Genomic DNA, 18,262 nt, shown 5'->3' on the forward strand with positions numbered 1-18,262 from the left:
CATGAAAATAGATGCTCCCTCTCACGCTCCCTGTTTCGTGAAAGTAATCAACGTGTTCAAAACGTAATCCGGAGCTCCGAATTTCCTTTGACACGTTTGTCACTGATTTTGCAAAGATTTTTTTGCTTCTCAAACAAAACAAGTTAGATTTTACTGCTGATAGATGCCTCTCCACACAAGCAGAGACAAATGACTATCCTCGTTCGCGCCTGCAACACACACACGCACACACGCACGCACACGGTTGGGATCGATTCATCGTGCCATGAGAGATATGTGCGTGATGGGGAGCTATCTGGAGGATGGGCCAGTGTGCTGCTTCTAGCTTTCAGGCTCGTTCTGTACATTCTTGCTTCTGTGGAGCACCGAAAGCAGCGTGTGCAGCCTGTGAAGCCTCAGCTTTTGCAATTGAGAGATTCAAGAGTCGGATGCTGAGCCTGAATGTTTATAACCTGCAGGATTTTTCATTTACTGTAGTGCCTGTACATTTCAAGACAATAAGGAAGACTTGACCAGACGAGGAAAAGAGGCTTTAATTTCAGCCAGAGGTATGGGGAAAGTTATCTTTATGCCTTGTGTTTTCATGTCAAACAAGTATGAATGTTCTTTTTTTTTTTTTTTTTTTTTTTAACTAAAACCTTGTTTTGAGCATTGCCTTTTTAGCTGGTCATAAGAGTTGTACATCAGCTGCAGTTAAAAGCAAACATTGTGAACTTTCTCAAAAGATATTTAGCAAAGTAAAAGCAGAAGGAGTGATTAAATTGCTTTCACAGTTAAGCTCTGTGTCGTTTTGAAATTATTCTTTGAAAATTACAACAAAGCTCACCTGTTTCAGCCGTTAAAAATAACTGGGAAATGGGTCTGGATAGTGTAGATATTGTCATGTGTGTACTGGATTCCTAGAAATGTTTTCAAATGAAACAATAACATCACTTCTTATTTTCTAACATGAGCATTTTAGGGTGTTTAGCTCTTGTAGGATCCCCCAAAAAAATTAAAGGATCTAATGTGTTATTGCACCTGGCTAGTTACAAAAAAAAGCCAGATCTTTTGATTATCATTTATATTCTTTATTTGTTCAGGCAATATAACTTTCTAAGATTAAAATCTGATTTTTAGGAGAAGCCCTGTGACCAAGGCACAGATAGCAAATGTAAACTACACTCAAACAAGTGAAGCAGGACAGTTTTCCACTTTATGTTTACATTGAATTTCCAGTTAACACATTAAAAAAGGTGTTTGTGGGGATAAATATATTTTTACTAGTAAACATTACATAATTATTTGTTTTTTTTAACTCAACAAACACCTTTTTATGTGTTAACTAGAAATGAAATATTAACATGAAGTGGACAACTGACCTGGTTCACTTTTCTGAGTGTATGTTATTTTTTCAAAGATTGTAATGTGTTTTATTTCTCAAAAAACAACAACAACAGTTTTACCAGCCCAGACCCATCAGATACAGTCCAATTCAATGCTGACTTGATTTGAAACTACAGGGTTGGGTTATGGGTATGAGCCAGCATACCTGATTAGATTTTTAACTAATAAAATGGGTTACATCAACTGACTTATACTGCTGTATTCAATGTCTAAGATGATGATGCTGGAGAACTATTAACCTAATGGAATGTACCTTCTAAAAGACTAAAATGTGAGATGGATACACAATGTGTTGGTGAATTAAGCCATCAAGTATTGGGTTGGAATAATAAACTATAATCTAGATTGCTGGATGTTTGAGTTGAAATGAAAGATTTCTGTCATTTAAACTTCTGCATGACCAGTGATAAAGAAACAACAATCTCTGAATGTCTAATGTGACCTTTATTGACTAACAGATTCTTTTTCTGATAACAATATTTCTTTTAATTATTTGACACTGTAGCCCTTGCAATTTGGCAGCTTTAAAGGTCAATGTTACAATGTGTGAATCAATTGTTACCCTAGTGTAAACCACGTTCATTAACGCAATCCACTAAAATTAACATTAAAATACAGAATATACAAAATCCCAGTGCTCCATTTCTTGTTAGCTGTCATACCATCCAGGGGAGGCAGACCATCTGCCATTACCCTCTCTAACATAGAAAGGATTCCTGGATCAACGTGTGCTTCTTTGCTTTTGTGTCTCTGCTCTGTCTTCTCTAACCCCCAGTCGGACGAGGCAGATGACCGTTCACACTGAGCCTGGTTCTGCTGGAGGTTTTCCTTCTTGTTAAAAGGGAGTTTTCCTCTCCACTGTCGCCTCATGCTTGCTCAGTATGAGGGATTGTTGCAAAGCCATGGACAATGCAGACGACTGTCCACTGTGGCTCTACGCTCTTTCATGAGGAGTGAATGCTGCTTGTCAAGACTTAATGCAATCTTCTGGGTTTCCTTAGAGAGGAAACTTTCTGACCAATCTGTCTGTATGATTTGATTGAATTTGACGTTGTAAAGTGCCTTGGGATTACGTGTTCTGAGTTGGCGCTATATAAATAAAATTGAATTGAATTGTTTAGTCCTGTGGAAAACGTTGAGCAAGGTCTCCTCGGGTTGTTTCCAAATGACACGCTATGAAGAATAGTGAGGCTCCTTCTACTCTTTTCTCTAACCCAACAACCTGGCCTCAATAAGTTCTGACTTGACGTTTTGTCAAAGCAATCCAGCAGTACCAACCTGTAGACACATAAGACGACCTTAGTGAACAGTTCAATGAATGTTGATGGTTCCATCAGTCTGGGTGGCCCCTCCCTCAGTCGTCCAACCCCTGTCGTAAACCATAAAAAGCTAAAAAAAAAAAAAAAACAGTAACAACAAGCTGACTTCTTATGAAATAACTTAACAAGAACAAAAACTAGAGACAGAGAGAGAGGCAGGCAAGCTGACCATAAGTTATTTATTAGATACCGACTGTTTTCGCCCATATCTTCTTGCAGCTCTACACCGTATACAACTTAGGGGGATCATTTCCCCATTCAAAAGACACACAAGTATCAATAAAATGCTACTTATTTGCCTCGTTTCACCCACCACTGTCTTTGCCGAGGTGGGGAGAGAGCCACACCAGCCACATATCTAAATACAAATGTTTCTTATGAACCTGATTTCATCGTGAAAAATTGCAAAGCTTGTGCTCCACTTTTACACTGTGTCATTAGCCAGATAGGTATTGGATTTGTGAGGAAGTAAGAGTTGACTGTGTCCACCTCTGACAGAGAAGAGCTCAATGAGCACAGCAAGAAACCGCCGTGTGAATATCAAACAGGTCAATGCGCGCTGTGCTCACTGTGCCGCGATACAGCGTCTTCGCTTGGGATTTGCTTCTCTCCATGTCTGCTCACTGTTAACAGTTTATGCTATCAAGCTAAAATTCGGCTAAAAAAATGGATCTTAAATGCAACAGGACTCTCCGCCGTATTTACAGATCAGGTGTCGGCACTCGACCCCAGGGCGACTGTTCCTCTAAGGCAAATTATCACACAGTAGAAAAACGGAGTTACATTCTCATGGGCCATCTCTATGCCATCACATGAACACAACATTCCCTTCTAATTACTGCCATGGCTGTCAAACCATTTCATAATTGATTTCCCTTTCTAGAGATAAAAAGTACAAATGACCTATTAGATCTAAGGCTAAATCATCTTTAAATGATTCCCCCGTTATAAAGAAAAATCTGACCAGAAAAGCAATGCAGGCTCCACCTCTCTTCAACCTTTATGGTGATTATTCCTCACCCGCCCCATTTTACAGTCTGCAAGCATCATTAATTGATATTAAAATTGTGTGGCTCTCATAATGTCCTTGATTAAATAACCTATAACAGCTGTATTTACACCACACCCCCTCACACTCAGTCAAAATCTGTCACGGCATGTAAGTGTAGAGATAAGATGGAGACTTTTAGGAGGTATTACATATAAAAAAAAGTCCTTTATGAGGAAGGTTTTAACAGTTTTAACCCCAAACTAGGTGTTAACAGCTGGATTTGCATCTGTCAGAACTGACTTGTTTAGGAAGAGGGTTTATGTGATGCAAATGCTAGTATAACGCTATTAATACACTCACATAATCAATGCTAACATATATTGATGTTTAGCAGCTGCAATATTTTCCATGTCAGCAAAAATTACTTAATGCGGCAACACAGTGACAGATTATTCAAACAGTGTTCGTTCAAATAGAAATAATAAGAGAAAATTTTCATTTACTGATAAAATGGAAATACATAAATTACAGATTTCACATCAAAAAGAAGTATTATTTCCTGGGGGCTGAAGGGCAAATGTTAGAGATCTTCAGTTAGCTGGTTTTATCAAACTATTGGGGCACTTTTTCTCTCCTGACGTCATTATTTCAGTTCATGTGTATGCTAGGGCTAACTGAGGCTGAAATATAAGACCTCTCTTCATTTTCAGCTCTCACTGGAAGGTTGTTGGTTAACACCGACAGATATTTGGAACTGGTTGCATCTGAGGATAAATAACTCCCAGGCATGATACTGCCACTGCCTCGTTTCACTGCGGGTATGGTGCTCTTTTGGTAACATCCACTGATGCTTTGTGACCAAACATACCTTTTAGGATGGTGTCCCAAAAATATAGTTTTGGTTTCCTGTTGTCCAGCTTCCGAATATTTTATCCAGGCTTCAATGTTTTCCTTAAAAGAAAATCTTAGTCGACATATTCAAAATTTGCAGGGGGTAGTTACATATAGAACCCATTCAGTACTTCCCAGAAATTATTTTAGCTCCATTGTTACTGTTGTCCTCTTGTCAGCCTCCCTGATAAACTTTCTTTACATTTTTTAATCAGTTTTGAAGAAAAGTCAAGTTTTAGGAATGCAATATTTCCCTCTCATTGGCACTATATAAAGCTGTAGAGTGCTTTTTGTTTTACTCTTCTACTGACTGATACATTTGTACAACCTTTTGGTTCTGTGTAACTTCTCTCAAAGCTTTGGCCATCGCTCGATGCAAATGAGCAAGTGTCAGAGAACCCCTACCAGCGAACCGGATCCTTACTTCAAGTCGATCTGATTAATGGTAACAGATGTTGGATTCAATTCAATTCAATTTTATTTATATAGCGCCAATTCACAACATGTCATCTCAAGGCACTTTACAAAGTCAATGTGGTTTCAAGAATGCAACATTTTTAAACTGAATCCAAATCAGTTTAAAACACAAGATTTTTTTTTGGTCCAAGATTGGGTTATTGCATATTTTTTATTCTTTTACATTTTTCCCTCCAACAGGAGGGAAATATATTTGTTTAGTAAATGTGTACAATACTGTACAAGCCACTACAACCTCCTTTTTCTAATTCACAGAAATCTAGCAAATTGGTGTGCTCGTTTTTGGGATCCAGTGGACATTTTTTTTTATCATTTTAAATATTGGCCTGGATTCTTTGTGATAGGTTTCAGTGCATCATGTGTAAATGCTTGGTAAGAGTCAACATAAATTCCTTCATGATTGCTGAGATGCATGTTTTTCCTGCAGTACTGTGTCTCTCGGTGCTTTTATATGTCATTGATTTCAATGATGTGACTCACTGCCACATCTTCCGAAACAATTGTTTTGCACAAAATTTTTGTATTCCCTATTTTCCCAAGGGGATGTTCACCAATCGTGTGAACTGACCAGGCACATGCCCAAAGTTTATCAGTAACAAAGAAAACATTTCATGTGACTATGAGGAAGGCAACTCATGAACGATGTACTTACGTAATGCAACAGAGTTCAGCAGGTTAGGTGGCCGAGGAATCCATATGAAACTGAAAAGCTTTAGACATTTTCACTTAATGATTCAATATCCGTTTGGTTGCATCACAGGTATGGATGTAGGACGTGGATTCTATCGGCATGTGGACGTCCCGGACCATGTTCACTACATCGTCGCCTTCTTTGTCTTAGTGATCGGAGCTGTGGGAGTTACTGGGAATGCCTTGGTCATGTATGCTTTTTCCTGGTGAGCAAACTCATTAATATCAGCATATAATTATTAAAAAACAACAACATTATTATTATTTTGGAATGAGGAGCTTTTTCTAAGTTTTTATGTTATCAATAAAAAGATGTGTGGTGACTTTTATTATCTATGTAGGGGTTAAAAAAGAAGGAATTATAAAAATCTATTTCAATGTGCTTCTTTTTGGAGGAACAATCAAACGATGAATGCTTTTAATGAAATTTAAGATTGAGAAATAGGTAAAACAGTTTGAATTCATTGTAGAGTTTAGAATGATCTGTGTAGGGTCCAAAACATGCAAGCTAAAACATATACAGTTATTTAAAAAATTAGGATAACTTACCTAAATATTTTTTTATCATATATTTGCACACATGGATTTTTAAAATAATTCAGCTAATGTAATCAGACCTTTTTAAAACTGAAGAAAACACCTTTTAAATTTTGTTGTGTAACTTTTCATTTTAAAATAAGCGATTTCTGGTGAGGAATGAATTGGGACACTCCATATTTTATTTCCACTTAAAATGGCTAAAATCCCACATAGGTGTACCACATCATGTGTGGATGACGAACGCATTACTGCTCAGAATTTCTCAGGAGCTTTGGTCATTTATCTGTATATATGTTTTCCCTGGTTCCCTTTGCTCTCTGCTGGTTCCTTGCTGTTACATTTCCACTATACATGCCCTGTCTACCTTGGTTTGATTTCCTGTTCCCCGATGCTCAGTTGCTACTCCTTATTTTGCCATTTTTGCCTGCTGTAAGTTTGCTTGGACACATTATTAAAATCCTTATTTTCCCATTATGCAGCGTCCGAGGCTCTGTCTGCATTTTGGCCCAGAGTAAATTTACTGCAGCAAGAGCTGCCCAGCTCATCATCATATAAATTAATTTTGTTGTGTCATGGAGGGTGCTTGAGCAAAGTTTAAGACCAGTTGTGATTTAAAAAAAAAGGAAAAAAAAAAAAAGCTGAAGCGACATTTGGTGTGTTGTAATGAGATAACTTGAAATATTCATGTAGCGTTGGCATAATAAACAGTTAATCTAATTTTTCTCTTTTAAATTGTCCTTAGCATCCAAATGTTTTTTTGGGAAAAGAGAATATCCATGTAGGTCACTGTATAGTATAACAACTGAAGCAACAAAATCCTGGTGCCTGACTTGTCTCTCACATTAGGTCTAACAGCTGGTGATGCACATCTCACTCAAATGATGCATCACTCAATTGCATCTCATGTCACACTTGTTCAGTACACACAAACACACTCTTGCCCATCTGCCTGAACTGTGTTTACCCCTATTGATATTTGAGCTCAGCAAGTGGGCATCCCAGTCAGCACAAGACAGAACAAAAATAAAACATGAGAGGAAAATATTGGGCTTTTGAACAACAAACCTGTGTCTGAAATGTTTGTATACACAGCAAGTAAAGTGAAAGTGAGATTGCTACCGATCTCAAATAAATTCCAATAAACAAACACTAAAAAAAAAAAAAAAAAAAAAATAGGATTTAAATACTGATCTAAATAATTACCGCTCTGGGCATCTTGCATGTTTTTAAGCAGGCCTGTAACAGGCTTTGCAGTTAGAGGCCACCACCTAAAAGAGTTATCTATAATTTTTCACCACTATCAGAGCAGCCACAGCATTTTTTTATACCTATACATGTGTTAATAAAGATCAGTTGCCCTTAAAAGTCAAAAAATGTTATTAAGGTACGATGACTTAAAATGATAAATGATCTGGGTCGCTTATACATGGAAAGATATTCTGTTCTACAAATCCCTCCAATGAAAAGGCTGTGCCACCTCTGACTTGACACGTTTTACCGCTATCAGATCAGTTGTAGCATCTATTTACCACAAGCATGGGTTTTAAATACCTTTAACCTTTTACAGCAAAGAAATGTTATGGAGTAAATCTGAACGTAAATGTCATACTGATGGATTACAATATATGAAACGTAAACTGCAGAGATATAAACCCCTGTGGATAATAATCTGAAACATGCATCTAGAGAAGAAAAGGTTTTAACACTCACACCCATCCTTGTTTACAGGGCTTAGTGAGGACCGTGCTTTGTCTTCCATAGACTTCCATTCATCTTAAAGCTTCTCTATGGTCTAACCTTGTCCCTAACCTTAACCTTTACCAGTATATACCTAACCCTGACTTAAACCTAATTGACACTGTAGTTCTAAACCTAACCCCTAGCCCAGAATAAAAGTGAGAATTGACAAAAGGTCCTCACTTTATGTCAAAGTCCTTACTTTACTAGTAAAAATGTATTCTCATTCAAATGCAAGCACAAGAATACATGTCTGTTCATGTTGTCACCGAGTTTGCGTTGGGCCTTTGGTACCATTGTATTGTTTTAAAAGTTAATAAGGACATTTATTGAGAAAACGTTCAATCCCAATGTCTTTCAGTGACAAGAAGCTTCGAACGCCTCCCAACTTCTTCATCATGAACCTGGCCATCAGCGACTTCCTGATGGCGATCACACAGTCGCCAATCTTTTTTGTTAACTCTCTCTATAAGGGCTGGATTTTTGGGGAAACAGGTATATACTGTATATATATTTTTTATTATTATTGTCAGCAATAATGTGTGTATCGTTAGGGAAAGATAAATATGACACACACAGAATATTTTGTATGGAACAAAACTGCTTCAATATACTTCAAGTCTGGTCCCAAAACTAACGTATAAAGAAACTTGTCAATAAATTGGTTTCCTTCTGTATTTATCCCACACAGGCTGTAAAATATATGCCTTCTGTGGAGCTTTATTTGGAATCACCTCGATGATAAACCTTCTGGCCATCTCAATAGACCGCTATATAGTCATCACCAAGCCTTTGCAGTCCATAGGATGGACTTCAGCGAGACGCACTTGCCTCATAATAGCCCTGGTGTGGCTTTATTCACTTGCCTGGAGCCTTGCACCACTTTTGGGGTGGAGTAGGTAGCTTCAATACAGCAATGTTTTCAAATCCCCATTGCTTATGCTGCTTTACACTTTATTCGTGTTGAACTTCTTTCCAAAGGTTCCTATATACCTGAGGGCCTGATGACCTCTTGTACGTGGGACTATGTGACATCCACTCCAGCCAATAAAAGTTACACTTTGATGCTGTGCTGCTTCGTGTTCTTCATCCCTCTCGGCATCATATCCTACTGTTATTTATGCATGTTCCTGGCAATCCGCCATGCAAGCAGGTAAGGCATACAGCACTATCCGTTTGTCTCAATAAATCTATATAGAAAACTGCAATTGGTTATTTAATAATCATTATTTACCAGACAGGCTTTAGGATTATTTGATCTTTTATTGCAGTAATCTCACACTGAAAAATTAAAACCATTAATTATGCAGTTACAGCTGCAGGTCTTTAAGGGTTTGTCTCTAAACCTTATTGCATTGAAAAGTAGCTCCAGCTTTATCAGACTGGTTGTTTTCAGGTTTTGTCAAATACTTTCTTATTATACAGTATTCATGTCTGGACTTTGACTGAACCTTTCCAATACATGAGTAAGTTTTTCTTTCTCTAAGCCAGTCCATTATAGCTCAGGCTGTGATTTTAGGTTCATTGTCCAACAGGAATGTGAAATTTCTCAGAGTGTCTGGCTTTTAATTCAACTCAATTCAAATCAGATTATTTCTACTGTGCCAGTTCACAATATGTGTTATCTAAAGGTTACAAAGTAAATTCTATCATGTCATCCAGACAGGGTGGTTAAAAAGTTTTCTATCTAAGAAAAGTCTGCAGATTTCATCGAGTCACTGACTTTTAACATTCAATCCTCCTGGATGAGCATGCAGCAACAGTAGACATTTACACTTTTTAAGCATTTTATTCCCATTATTGACCTGCATTTAGCTCCATCCATCTTACCTCTTATCAGCTTCCCTGAGCTTCCTGGTTCAAAGCCTCCCCATAGGATGATGCTACCACCACAACCTATCACAATAAAGAAGATTTGATCAGTTTTCTATGTAGGCCAAAATATTAGGTTTTGGGACTGACCAGAGGACTTCCTCCCAGAGGGTTGCTGTGACCCCTACATGGCTTGTGTCAAACATTCAACAGGATTTCATATGGTTTTACTTCTGCAGTGGCTTTTTTCTTTCCATACTTCTATAAGGGCCATGTTTTTTAGAGTATGTGTGTGATGAATTTAGGAGGACCCAAGAAATACCCGAAAACAAGTGAGTACAAAAATAATATCAGTCTTTATTTTGACGCTGGCGGCGCGGTCCCTGGCTCGGCTCGCACGCTGCGACTGGCCGCTCCTGGACGTGCTGAGGGCAGAACTCCGACTCCTTATGACGAAGGCGTCTGAGAGGGGGTTATCCAGGGCTCCTTGTCTAGGTCCGGTCCAGGTCTTTGTCGGGGGAAAATCCGTTTAGCTCAGGCAGCGGTTTCCAAGGGAGAGTCCAACAGAGCGTCCAGGTCCAGGTCCAGGTCAATCCAGAAAGCACAGACAGAACAGGGGGCAGGCGAACTCGTTACTCACGGACAGGCTGGGGTGAGAAACACGGTGAGGCAGTCCAATTCTCTGAGGCTGACAGGCAGGACCCAGGCAGGCAGACAAATCCAAAGGGGCAGACAGGTATCCAAAAAACAGAGGCAGAACAGGTCGAGAGGCAGACAGGCAGACAGGAATTTCAAAAATGCTGGAAGCGCTCACCGTATGGCTAGAGACGTTCTGGCACTGGAGGCTGCGAGGAGCAGAGCTTTTAAGCAGCCAGGGTGGAGACAGACGCAGGTGTGCTGATTGCAACCAGCAGCTCCAGTGCCAGAAACGTTACAATGTGACGAATAGTTGTCCTGTAAACATATTGTCTCACCTGAAAAGTTTATGTCAACAGAACTTCACAAGACAGTTGTTTTTCTATTGTCATGTATTTAATTTGCTTTTCACTTAACTTCTAAAGGCGTATAAACTGGGTTTAATTTAGGGGCATCAGAGTAAAGGGGGTGGAATGCAAATGCACACTTTTATTTTTTTACTATGGGAACCATGTGGCCTCTTTCTTGGCGTATCCCATAAAATTTCAAGAAAATGCACTGAATTTTCTGGCTTTAATATTACAAAATGAGCTGTAATGTTTAAAACAACTGGTTCTGAGACAAATATGGCTGCTTTAAACATATTAAGGAAGGTAAACAAAATATTTAAAGCTCACTGTTAGAGAAATTCTGCAATTGTATTTGGTTATGCTACGGCAATAAAAGATCAGTTAATTTTAGGGTTTTTATACTGGAACACAGCAGGGTTGTGTCCTCAGCCCTGCTCTCTTTACCCGCGACTGCTCTGCTATCCACCTCACAAACATGGTTGTCAAGTTTGCGGATGACACCACTGTAGTGGGTCTCATCTCCAACAATGATGAGACTCACCACAGAGAGGAGGTCCACAATCTTACACAGTGGTGCTCTAGGAACATGGTCATCCTGAACACCAGCAAGACCAACGAGGTCTTAGTGGACTGCAGGAGGTCCAGGAAGACTGAACATGCTCCTCTCTGCATACATGGGGTGGTGGTGCAGCATGTGGGCAGCATACCATCCCTGGGCATTCACCTCTCCTGGACTGTGAACACCTCCCACATCCTGAAGAAGGTTCAACAACCGCTCTTCTCCCCAGGAAACTGAAACAGATTAGATTTTCCACTAAGCTGGTAAAAAAAAAAAAAAACTTTACAAAGCTACAATAGAAAGCATTTTGTGTTTCAGTTTGGCATGGGAGCTGAACAGTGCAGGAGAGGAAGGATTTAGCAGGGGTGGTGAGGACATAACGTAGGATTGTGGGATGCCATCTAAAAGGCCTTTCTGAACGAGTCCAGAAAAGGGCCAGACGTTTCGTCACAGATCCCACCCACCAGGTCAATGCTATATGTGTCCCACTTCTATCAGGGAAACGATTCAGGAGCAATAATTCAAAAACTAACAGACTTAAAAAATATATATATTCTCAAGCTTTGAGGGCTATCGCCCCAAGCTGAAAATCAACAAACCATCAGCCCAGTTCATAATTTGTTGCATGTCAAAAACACACTACTGGTTCCACAGGTTTCTGATCTGATTAAAATCACTTAGTATATTGTCTCACAATTGCAAATGTGTATTCACACACTTCATTTTTTCAGGGACTGTCTGGTTAGACATCCATGCATATTGCACAATTCTGTAACTAAATTTATTGCACAGTATTATAGACTTATTATAGACTGCTGTCTGACTTCTCGACTTGAAAATGAGTCCATTTGCCAAGGATTGCAACCATGCTTAAGCCTCACTGGGAACGTTTTTTTTTTTTTTAAGGGAAAGATTATGTCTTGTTGTGTCTGCATGTTATGGGTTAACTATGTGCATTTTGAGCCGGTGTCTGCGTCACCAAAAATGTAATTATGGTAACATGCAATGACAATAAAACTTCTTGATATATACATACTTACCAGGGTGGCAAATATAAAGTGTGCTGTGTATTGTCATACAAGGAAAGATTTTTAATTCAGCATATTCATACTGTCTCATACTCTTTCCCACTTAGTGGTGCATTAATATGCACCTTTCCATTCTTTTGCGCTCAGAGATGTGGAGCAGTTGGGGTCTCAGGTGAGAAAGTCAACCCTGGTCCAGCAGCAGTCAATCAGGACTGAATGGAAGTTGGCAAAGATTGCCTTTGTGGTCATCATAGTGTTTGTACTTTCCTGGTCACCTTATGCATGTGTCACACTCATCGCCTGGGCTGGGTAAATATAAAACTTTGATCTTCTATGGAAAATTGTTTTTCTTCTAAAAAGAGTCAGATCTTTTTCATCCTCTTAACCAACAGCCCGATTTGATCTCCATTTATATCAATGCCTATAAATGATTAAATATTAACCTGCAATTAATGCAGGCAGTATTTCTGTTTACATTTGTCGACACTCTGCCTTTCAGATATGCAAACATTCTCAATCCATACTCCAAAGCTGTCCCTGCTGTTATAGCAAAGGCATCTGCAATCTATAACCCTTTTATCTATGCCATCACTCACTCCAAATACAGGTGCAGACATATTTCTAGTTTACTTCAAACTAAAGGTTAAATTACAAAGAAAACCTTTTCAGCGAATGATCAGAAATATTTCAAACAGGGACACCCTAGCAGAGAGGGTCCCATGCCTACACTTCCTGGCCCAGGCCCCCAAAAGGAACTTCATTTTGGTGTCAAACAGCAAGTCCTCCATCAGGGACTCAGTGCTTAGCCGGCAGTCGTCAGTCTCCAAATCGCAGTTTCAGAGAGTTTCCTCCATGTCTACAACAGACACAGTGAGTATGGGTCCTCCCTGCAGGCTTTCATAAAGCAGAAATAGGTGCTTGTTCTATACATCTTGACAAGAAACAACCTCCAGTAACTGTTTTTTCATAAAAATAACAAAAATAATAAAAAATAACATTTTTATTTATATAGCACCAATTCACAACACATGTCATCTCAAGACACTTTACAAAGTGAATACAAAAAAAGATTTATAAGGAAAAATTGACTTTTTTTTTTTTTACATTAGATGTGTCATTACATCGGAAACACTAATAAATCTCCACAGACATAGGACATATCATTAGTGTTTTTAAAAGTGATTAGGTTTAATCTAATATGAGGCCGTAATGCACACTATGAAAAATGTCACAAATACATACATTTTCTGCTGGGTTTACTTGTGATTCCGATAAAGACGCAGATGGTATTAAAATGTTAGTCTCTATGAACAACAAAGCAAACAAACAGATCGGTGCGGTCTGGCCCCTATTTGGCACTTATCCTTTCTGTTTGAATTTACGGTCTTTCTGCAGATCGTGAATTGCATCAAAATGCTATTAAATTACAGAGCGCCATAAGAATTTAAATGCTTAACATAAAAAATTTAATAAGGCAATTAATCACATAAAGTGTGTTGAAACAAATGTATGGATTTTTATGTCTTTGCAGTGCAAGTTTGAATGATTTTAGAATCTAGTAAACGCTTTCCCTTACACACACACACACACACACACACACACACACACACACACACACACATATATATATATATATATATATATATATATATATATATATATATGTATATATGTGTGTATGTTTGTATATATCGACCTCTTCCGTAGCAGGTTTGCAGTGACATGGAGCTGGACTCTATAGATCAGAGTCATTGTCCCAACATCAGTTATTCCCCTGGAGGTTTAAGGGCAAAAGAACATGAACTGTCCAAGGAGAAGGAAAGTCCATATAGGGAAAAGGTAATGTTGGAGCTCGTCAATGTAGTTAGTGATTTAAAATTGAAAATGGCCTTTTAAAGGTCCTCAGAACTAATGGCTGTTTTTGTTTTCCCCTTTCTTTCGTTTTAGACTGCTACTCCAGAGCAAACTTCACAGAAAAATGTGTCCTCAGCGTATCACATCCGTTTATCAACAGAATAGATGCTCTTGGAGGAAGAGCTCCTTGGAAGCTGAACCAAACAGAGAAAGCCGGGAGATGAATGAAGCATTTCAGTGTGAAGAAACTGAGGCGCGGCAGCTACAGAAAGAGAAAAAACAAGGATGAGTCACGGGTCCTAGAAACTTTGGACAATACCTTATGTGTGTTTTTCCCCTGAGTGGTCAGATCCGACTCAAAGAAAAGCCTGCAGTAGTATGAGTAAAAGGAGGATGATGCACAATGCCTACAGGAAGAAGGTTGTTTGCTTGCAACCTCTGGACTGCTCTGCTCAGCAAATAAAGACTACAAACATTTCTGAAGCACAACTTTGTACACAACAGCTCATTCATAACTGATTGGATCCGTGTTTCCGGGCGTTTGACTGAGACTGCAGGTTTTACTGAAACACACCGGAGCAAAAAGTAAAACTCTTTTCACCAAAGGCACTAAGTCTGCATTTGTCAGGATCTGTTGACTCCATGATATCATCATTTCATCTGTGTTAATGGAAAAAAAAAAAATTTTGCTCTTTGTGAAATCACGTGCACTGTAAAAAATAAAAATATTCATGTGTTTTCTTTACATTTCCAATGTTGTTCAAGCTGATCACAAAAACAAATAATATGGACAATTTAAATATTTAGAGATTGGAAAGAGCTAAGTTCAAAATCATTTATCATGTTTATATCTCATTTATGTGAACAAACTAATGATTACACCTATTTGGGAACATTTATTCTTCAGACAAGCTTACATTCCTGGTTTAAATCATGACTGAAAATCAGGTCCAAGGAAAGCTCTCTTACTTATCAGCACTGCTGGTAAAGATGTATGAAAAGCTTTAAAAATGAATGTATCTTTTCTTGCTATTGACTAATCAGGCAGTCAAAAAGCTGCAGCAGTTCTCTCTCTCTCTCTCTCTCTCTCTCTCTCTCTCTCTCTCTCTCTCTCTCTCTCTCTCTCTCTCTCTCTCTCTCTCTCTCTCTCTCTCTCTCTCTCTCTCTCTCTCCTGGAATTTTGGAGACCAGCCAGGTTCCAGGTCCAGTCGTTTCATTTTTTATTTTTTATTTATTGCTCTGACTGTTGCACGTCTAGGTGAGGATATTATTTCTTGCCGATTTATCCTGACGTATAACATTTTCTTCAATGCCACGTTCTCTTGTTTTTCCAATTTTAAAAAGGGACTCAAAGAAACAATCCTTTATGGCAAGCCGTATTTATATCCAAGGGAGACAGGAAATCATGGATAACTAATTAAAAATTTCTAGAAAGTTGGATCTAGCAAAACAAGGGCAACATGGGTCTAAAAAAATGCTTGTTGCAGTTACATTTTCTATTTTATTGCATTGTGACTCTTGTAATTGTATAAATTTAGTATTGAAATCATATTTCTGCAGTAAAAGGTAACGATCAGATTTTTTAAGTATCTTTTCCAGGTTGCCAATAACTCTGGAAGGTGCTATGTTCCCTTTATTCTTATTAGCAAAAGTCCACTAAACCTACAGCTTATGTTCATGTGGCTTCAGCTGAATGATTTGAATTATGTTTATTAGTTTATTTGCTACCACTATGCAATCCAATACAGCTTCAGGCACAGCAACATAAAAAAAACAGGAAAACCTGTGTGTTTTTGTAACAGATGTGGACATGTGGACTGCTATTTTATGAATACAGAGAAGTCCAAATACTTGGTACAGGACTTGTTTCACTATGGATAATAACAAGGTCAAGCAAGCATGTTCACAGGATATCTTGCTTTTTTCTCAGGCACATTTCATACACATTTCATGTTTTTACTGTACATGCATAAAATGTTTTGACAGATTAACATGGCACCTTCTAATATCTGGACACTGTATGACCCTATATGACTTGTGGGGTTTCACAGCTTGCTTACTGATGTCTTTGCTGGTAGTGATGCTATTTATCAACAAATCTTAACCTATGTCAAAACAAGAAAAAAAAAAATCCTAGCTGCTGTATATGAGCACTAAAAACTAAGCTTTTATAATCTGGAATCCATCAGGACTTAACTTCACCATATCCAGGCCAGATAAGTTATCACCTCGCTCCTCACCCCTGGAAGGGAGAAATGATGTCTTAGGTTTGACATGTATGAAATTTCTTTGAATCTAGCATTTAGATATGATCATTGATGCATTAAAAACACAGCATTCAAATGTCCTCTTATCGCTGTATTTTTTTTGTCTATAGTGTTGTCTTTTTCTAGTATTCAAAAATAAAAACTTGAGGAAAATCTTGAAGCCTTAATGATGTGTACTGTAGTCAATAAAACGATTCAGTATTCTGCTTTGTTTCTCAGCAGCGGTATAGATTATTTTGATAAATATCATGCACATTAATTCTGGTTATTTTAAAATGCATTACCACCTACATTTAAATGTGTGTTTTAGAGGGATTTATTATCTGTAAAAGGCTGCTTTGTTTGCATATACTGTAGCTACTTCAAATGTAAAGAAGTGGCTGAACCTTCCTACCGTGTATTTCTGTACATTCATTAGCTGTTGGATCAAAGAGAATGTATTATGTCTATTATTGGATTTAAAAACAAACATTTTCACCCTATGAGCTATCAGGACCCATGGGAAAAAAAGATCAATAATATTGACACACTGAATGGATGATTCAGTTATAATGGAGTTAATGTATTTGTGACCCACTGAGTCCTTCTGATTCAGGCACACAGAGCTCATTTTTGAATCATCTTCCCACATTAATACCAGGATTTCCCAGGCAGCACGCTTGGCCGGTTAGGTATAATAATCTGAAGGTATGTACCAGAGGCTCGGATGAATGACTTGTACAGCTGAGGGATTCAAAAGCATTACACAGAGGGATTTAGTTGCTGAACTCCCAGTAAGTTGGCGGGTTTATACTCACAAATGTAACTCATATCTAAAAGCCTCTGGATTAAGAAAGAAGGAATAAAACGACATAATGTATATAAAAAAGATACAGATAAGGTTTGCTTCATCTATTTATCTTTTAATTGTGAGTTAAAAACAGACAAGAAAATACGGAGGGGAAATTGCTATATTTTTTGTTAATTGCAATGTAGGGGTATTTAATTTCATATAGGTATGTTTGAAAGCAAGAGCCCAGAATCATTATAGTTTAAGATAGAAAAGGCTATAATAAAATTGCATGTATCACATTTACACAAAATGTGAAGTGTCGTTTCTGACCACTAGAGGGCGAGTCAACACCATGTCATTGAAGTCTAACTGTTACGCTGAAACGTTCAAAAATACAGCAAACAAACCCAGATATTTACACACAGCGTCACACACACACACACACACACACACACACACACACACACACACACACACACACACACACACACACACACACACATTTCCCATTGTCTGACATTAGATCAGATTAATTGTTTAATGTTTTAAGTCAGGATTACCAAAATGATTTCTATTCGGTAAATGGCAGTATAACAGGAGAGAAAATTCCCTTCTTTTTCTTTTTTCCTCCAAAAAGTAAAGGTGATAATTATGACCAAACACGTCCATTTTAGTTTAATTCAAACATGTAAGAAAGATTCGACCCCTCATAGAAGCTGCTGCAAAAACCACAAATTGGACAAAAATCACTATTGTAAGATATTATGTGGTGAGAAAGAATGTTCATGCTTTAATCTTGTCATCCCATAACAAAACAAAATCCGTTACTCACACATGAAGCCAAAGTTGGTGGATCATTTGGATCACTTTTTTTTTTGCTAGTGAACTAATGCCAGGTTAGTTTATGCAGTGAAGGCTGTTAAGCTTTCAATGTCACCAAAAAAAACAATGTA

At 38.1% G+C, this 18,262-nt stretch overlaps 1 protein-coding gene across 2 annotated transcripts; it reads left to right on the forward strand.

Moving 5' to 3' along the window:
• Positions 1 to 294: 294 nt before the first annotated feature.
• opn4xa (opsin 4xa) lies at positions 295 to 15,390 on the forward strand. 2 transcript variants are annotated; one of them, XM_036134466.1, is made up of 10 exons: positions 295 to 548; positions 5,825 to 5,960; positions 8,393 to 8,526; positions 8,723 to 8,926; positions 9,013 to 9,184; positions 12,564 to 12,725; positions 12,916 to 13,023; positions 13,112 to 13,286; positions 14,124 to 14,255; positions 14,364 to 15,390. In XM_036134466.1, the coding sequence occupies exons 2-10, from the start codon at positions 5,827 to 5,829 to the stop codon at positions 14,433 to 14,435; spliced, it is 1,293 nt and encodes a 430-aa protein (XP_035990359.1). In that variant the 5' UTR covers positions 295 to 548; positions 5,825 to 5,826; the 3' UTR covers positions 14,436 to 15,390. The 2 variants fall into 2 exon arrangements, with proteins under 2 accessions (XP_035990359.1, XP_035990360.1); XM_036134467.1 differs by having other exon boundaries at positions 14,127 to 14,255.
• The last annotated feature ends 2,872 nt before the right edge of the window (positions 15,391 to 18,262 follow it).

Source organism: Fundulus heteroclitus, unplaced genomic scaffold (assembly GCF_011125445.2).
Source record: "Fundulus heteroclitus isolate FHET01 unplaced genomic scaffold, MU-UCD_Fhet_4.1 scaffold_82, whole genome shotgun sequence".
NCBI lineage: Eukaryota > Metazoa > Chordata > Actinopteri > Cyprinodontiformes > Fundulidae > Fundulus > Fundulus heteroclitus.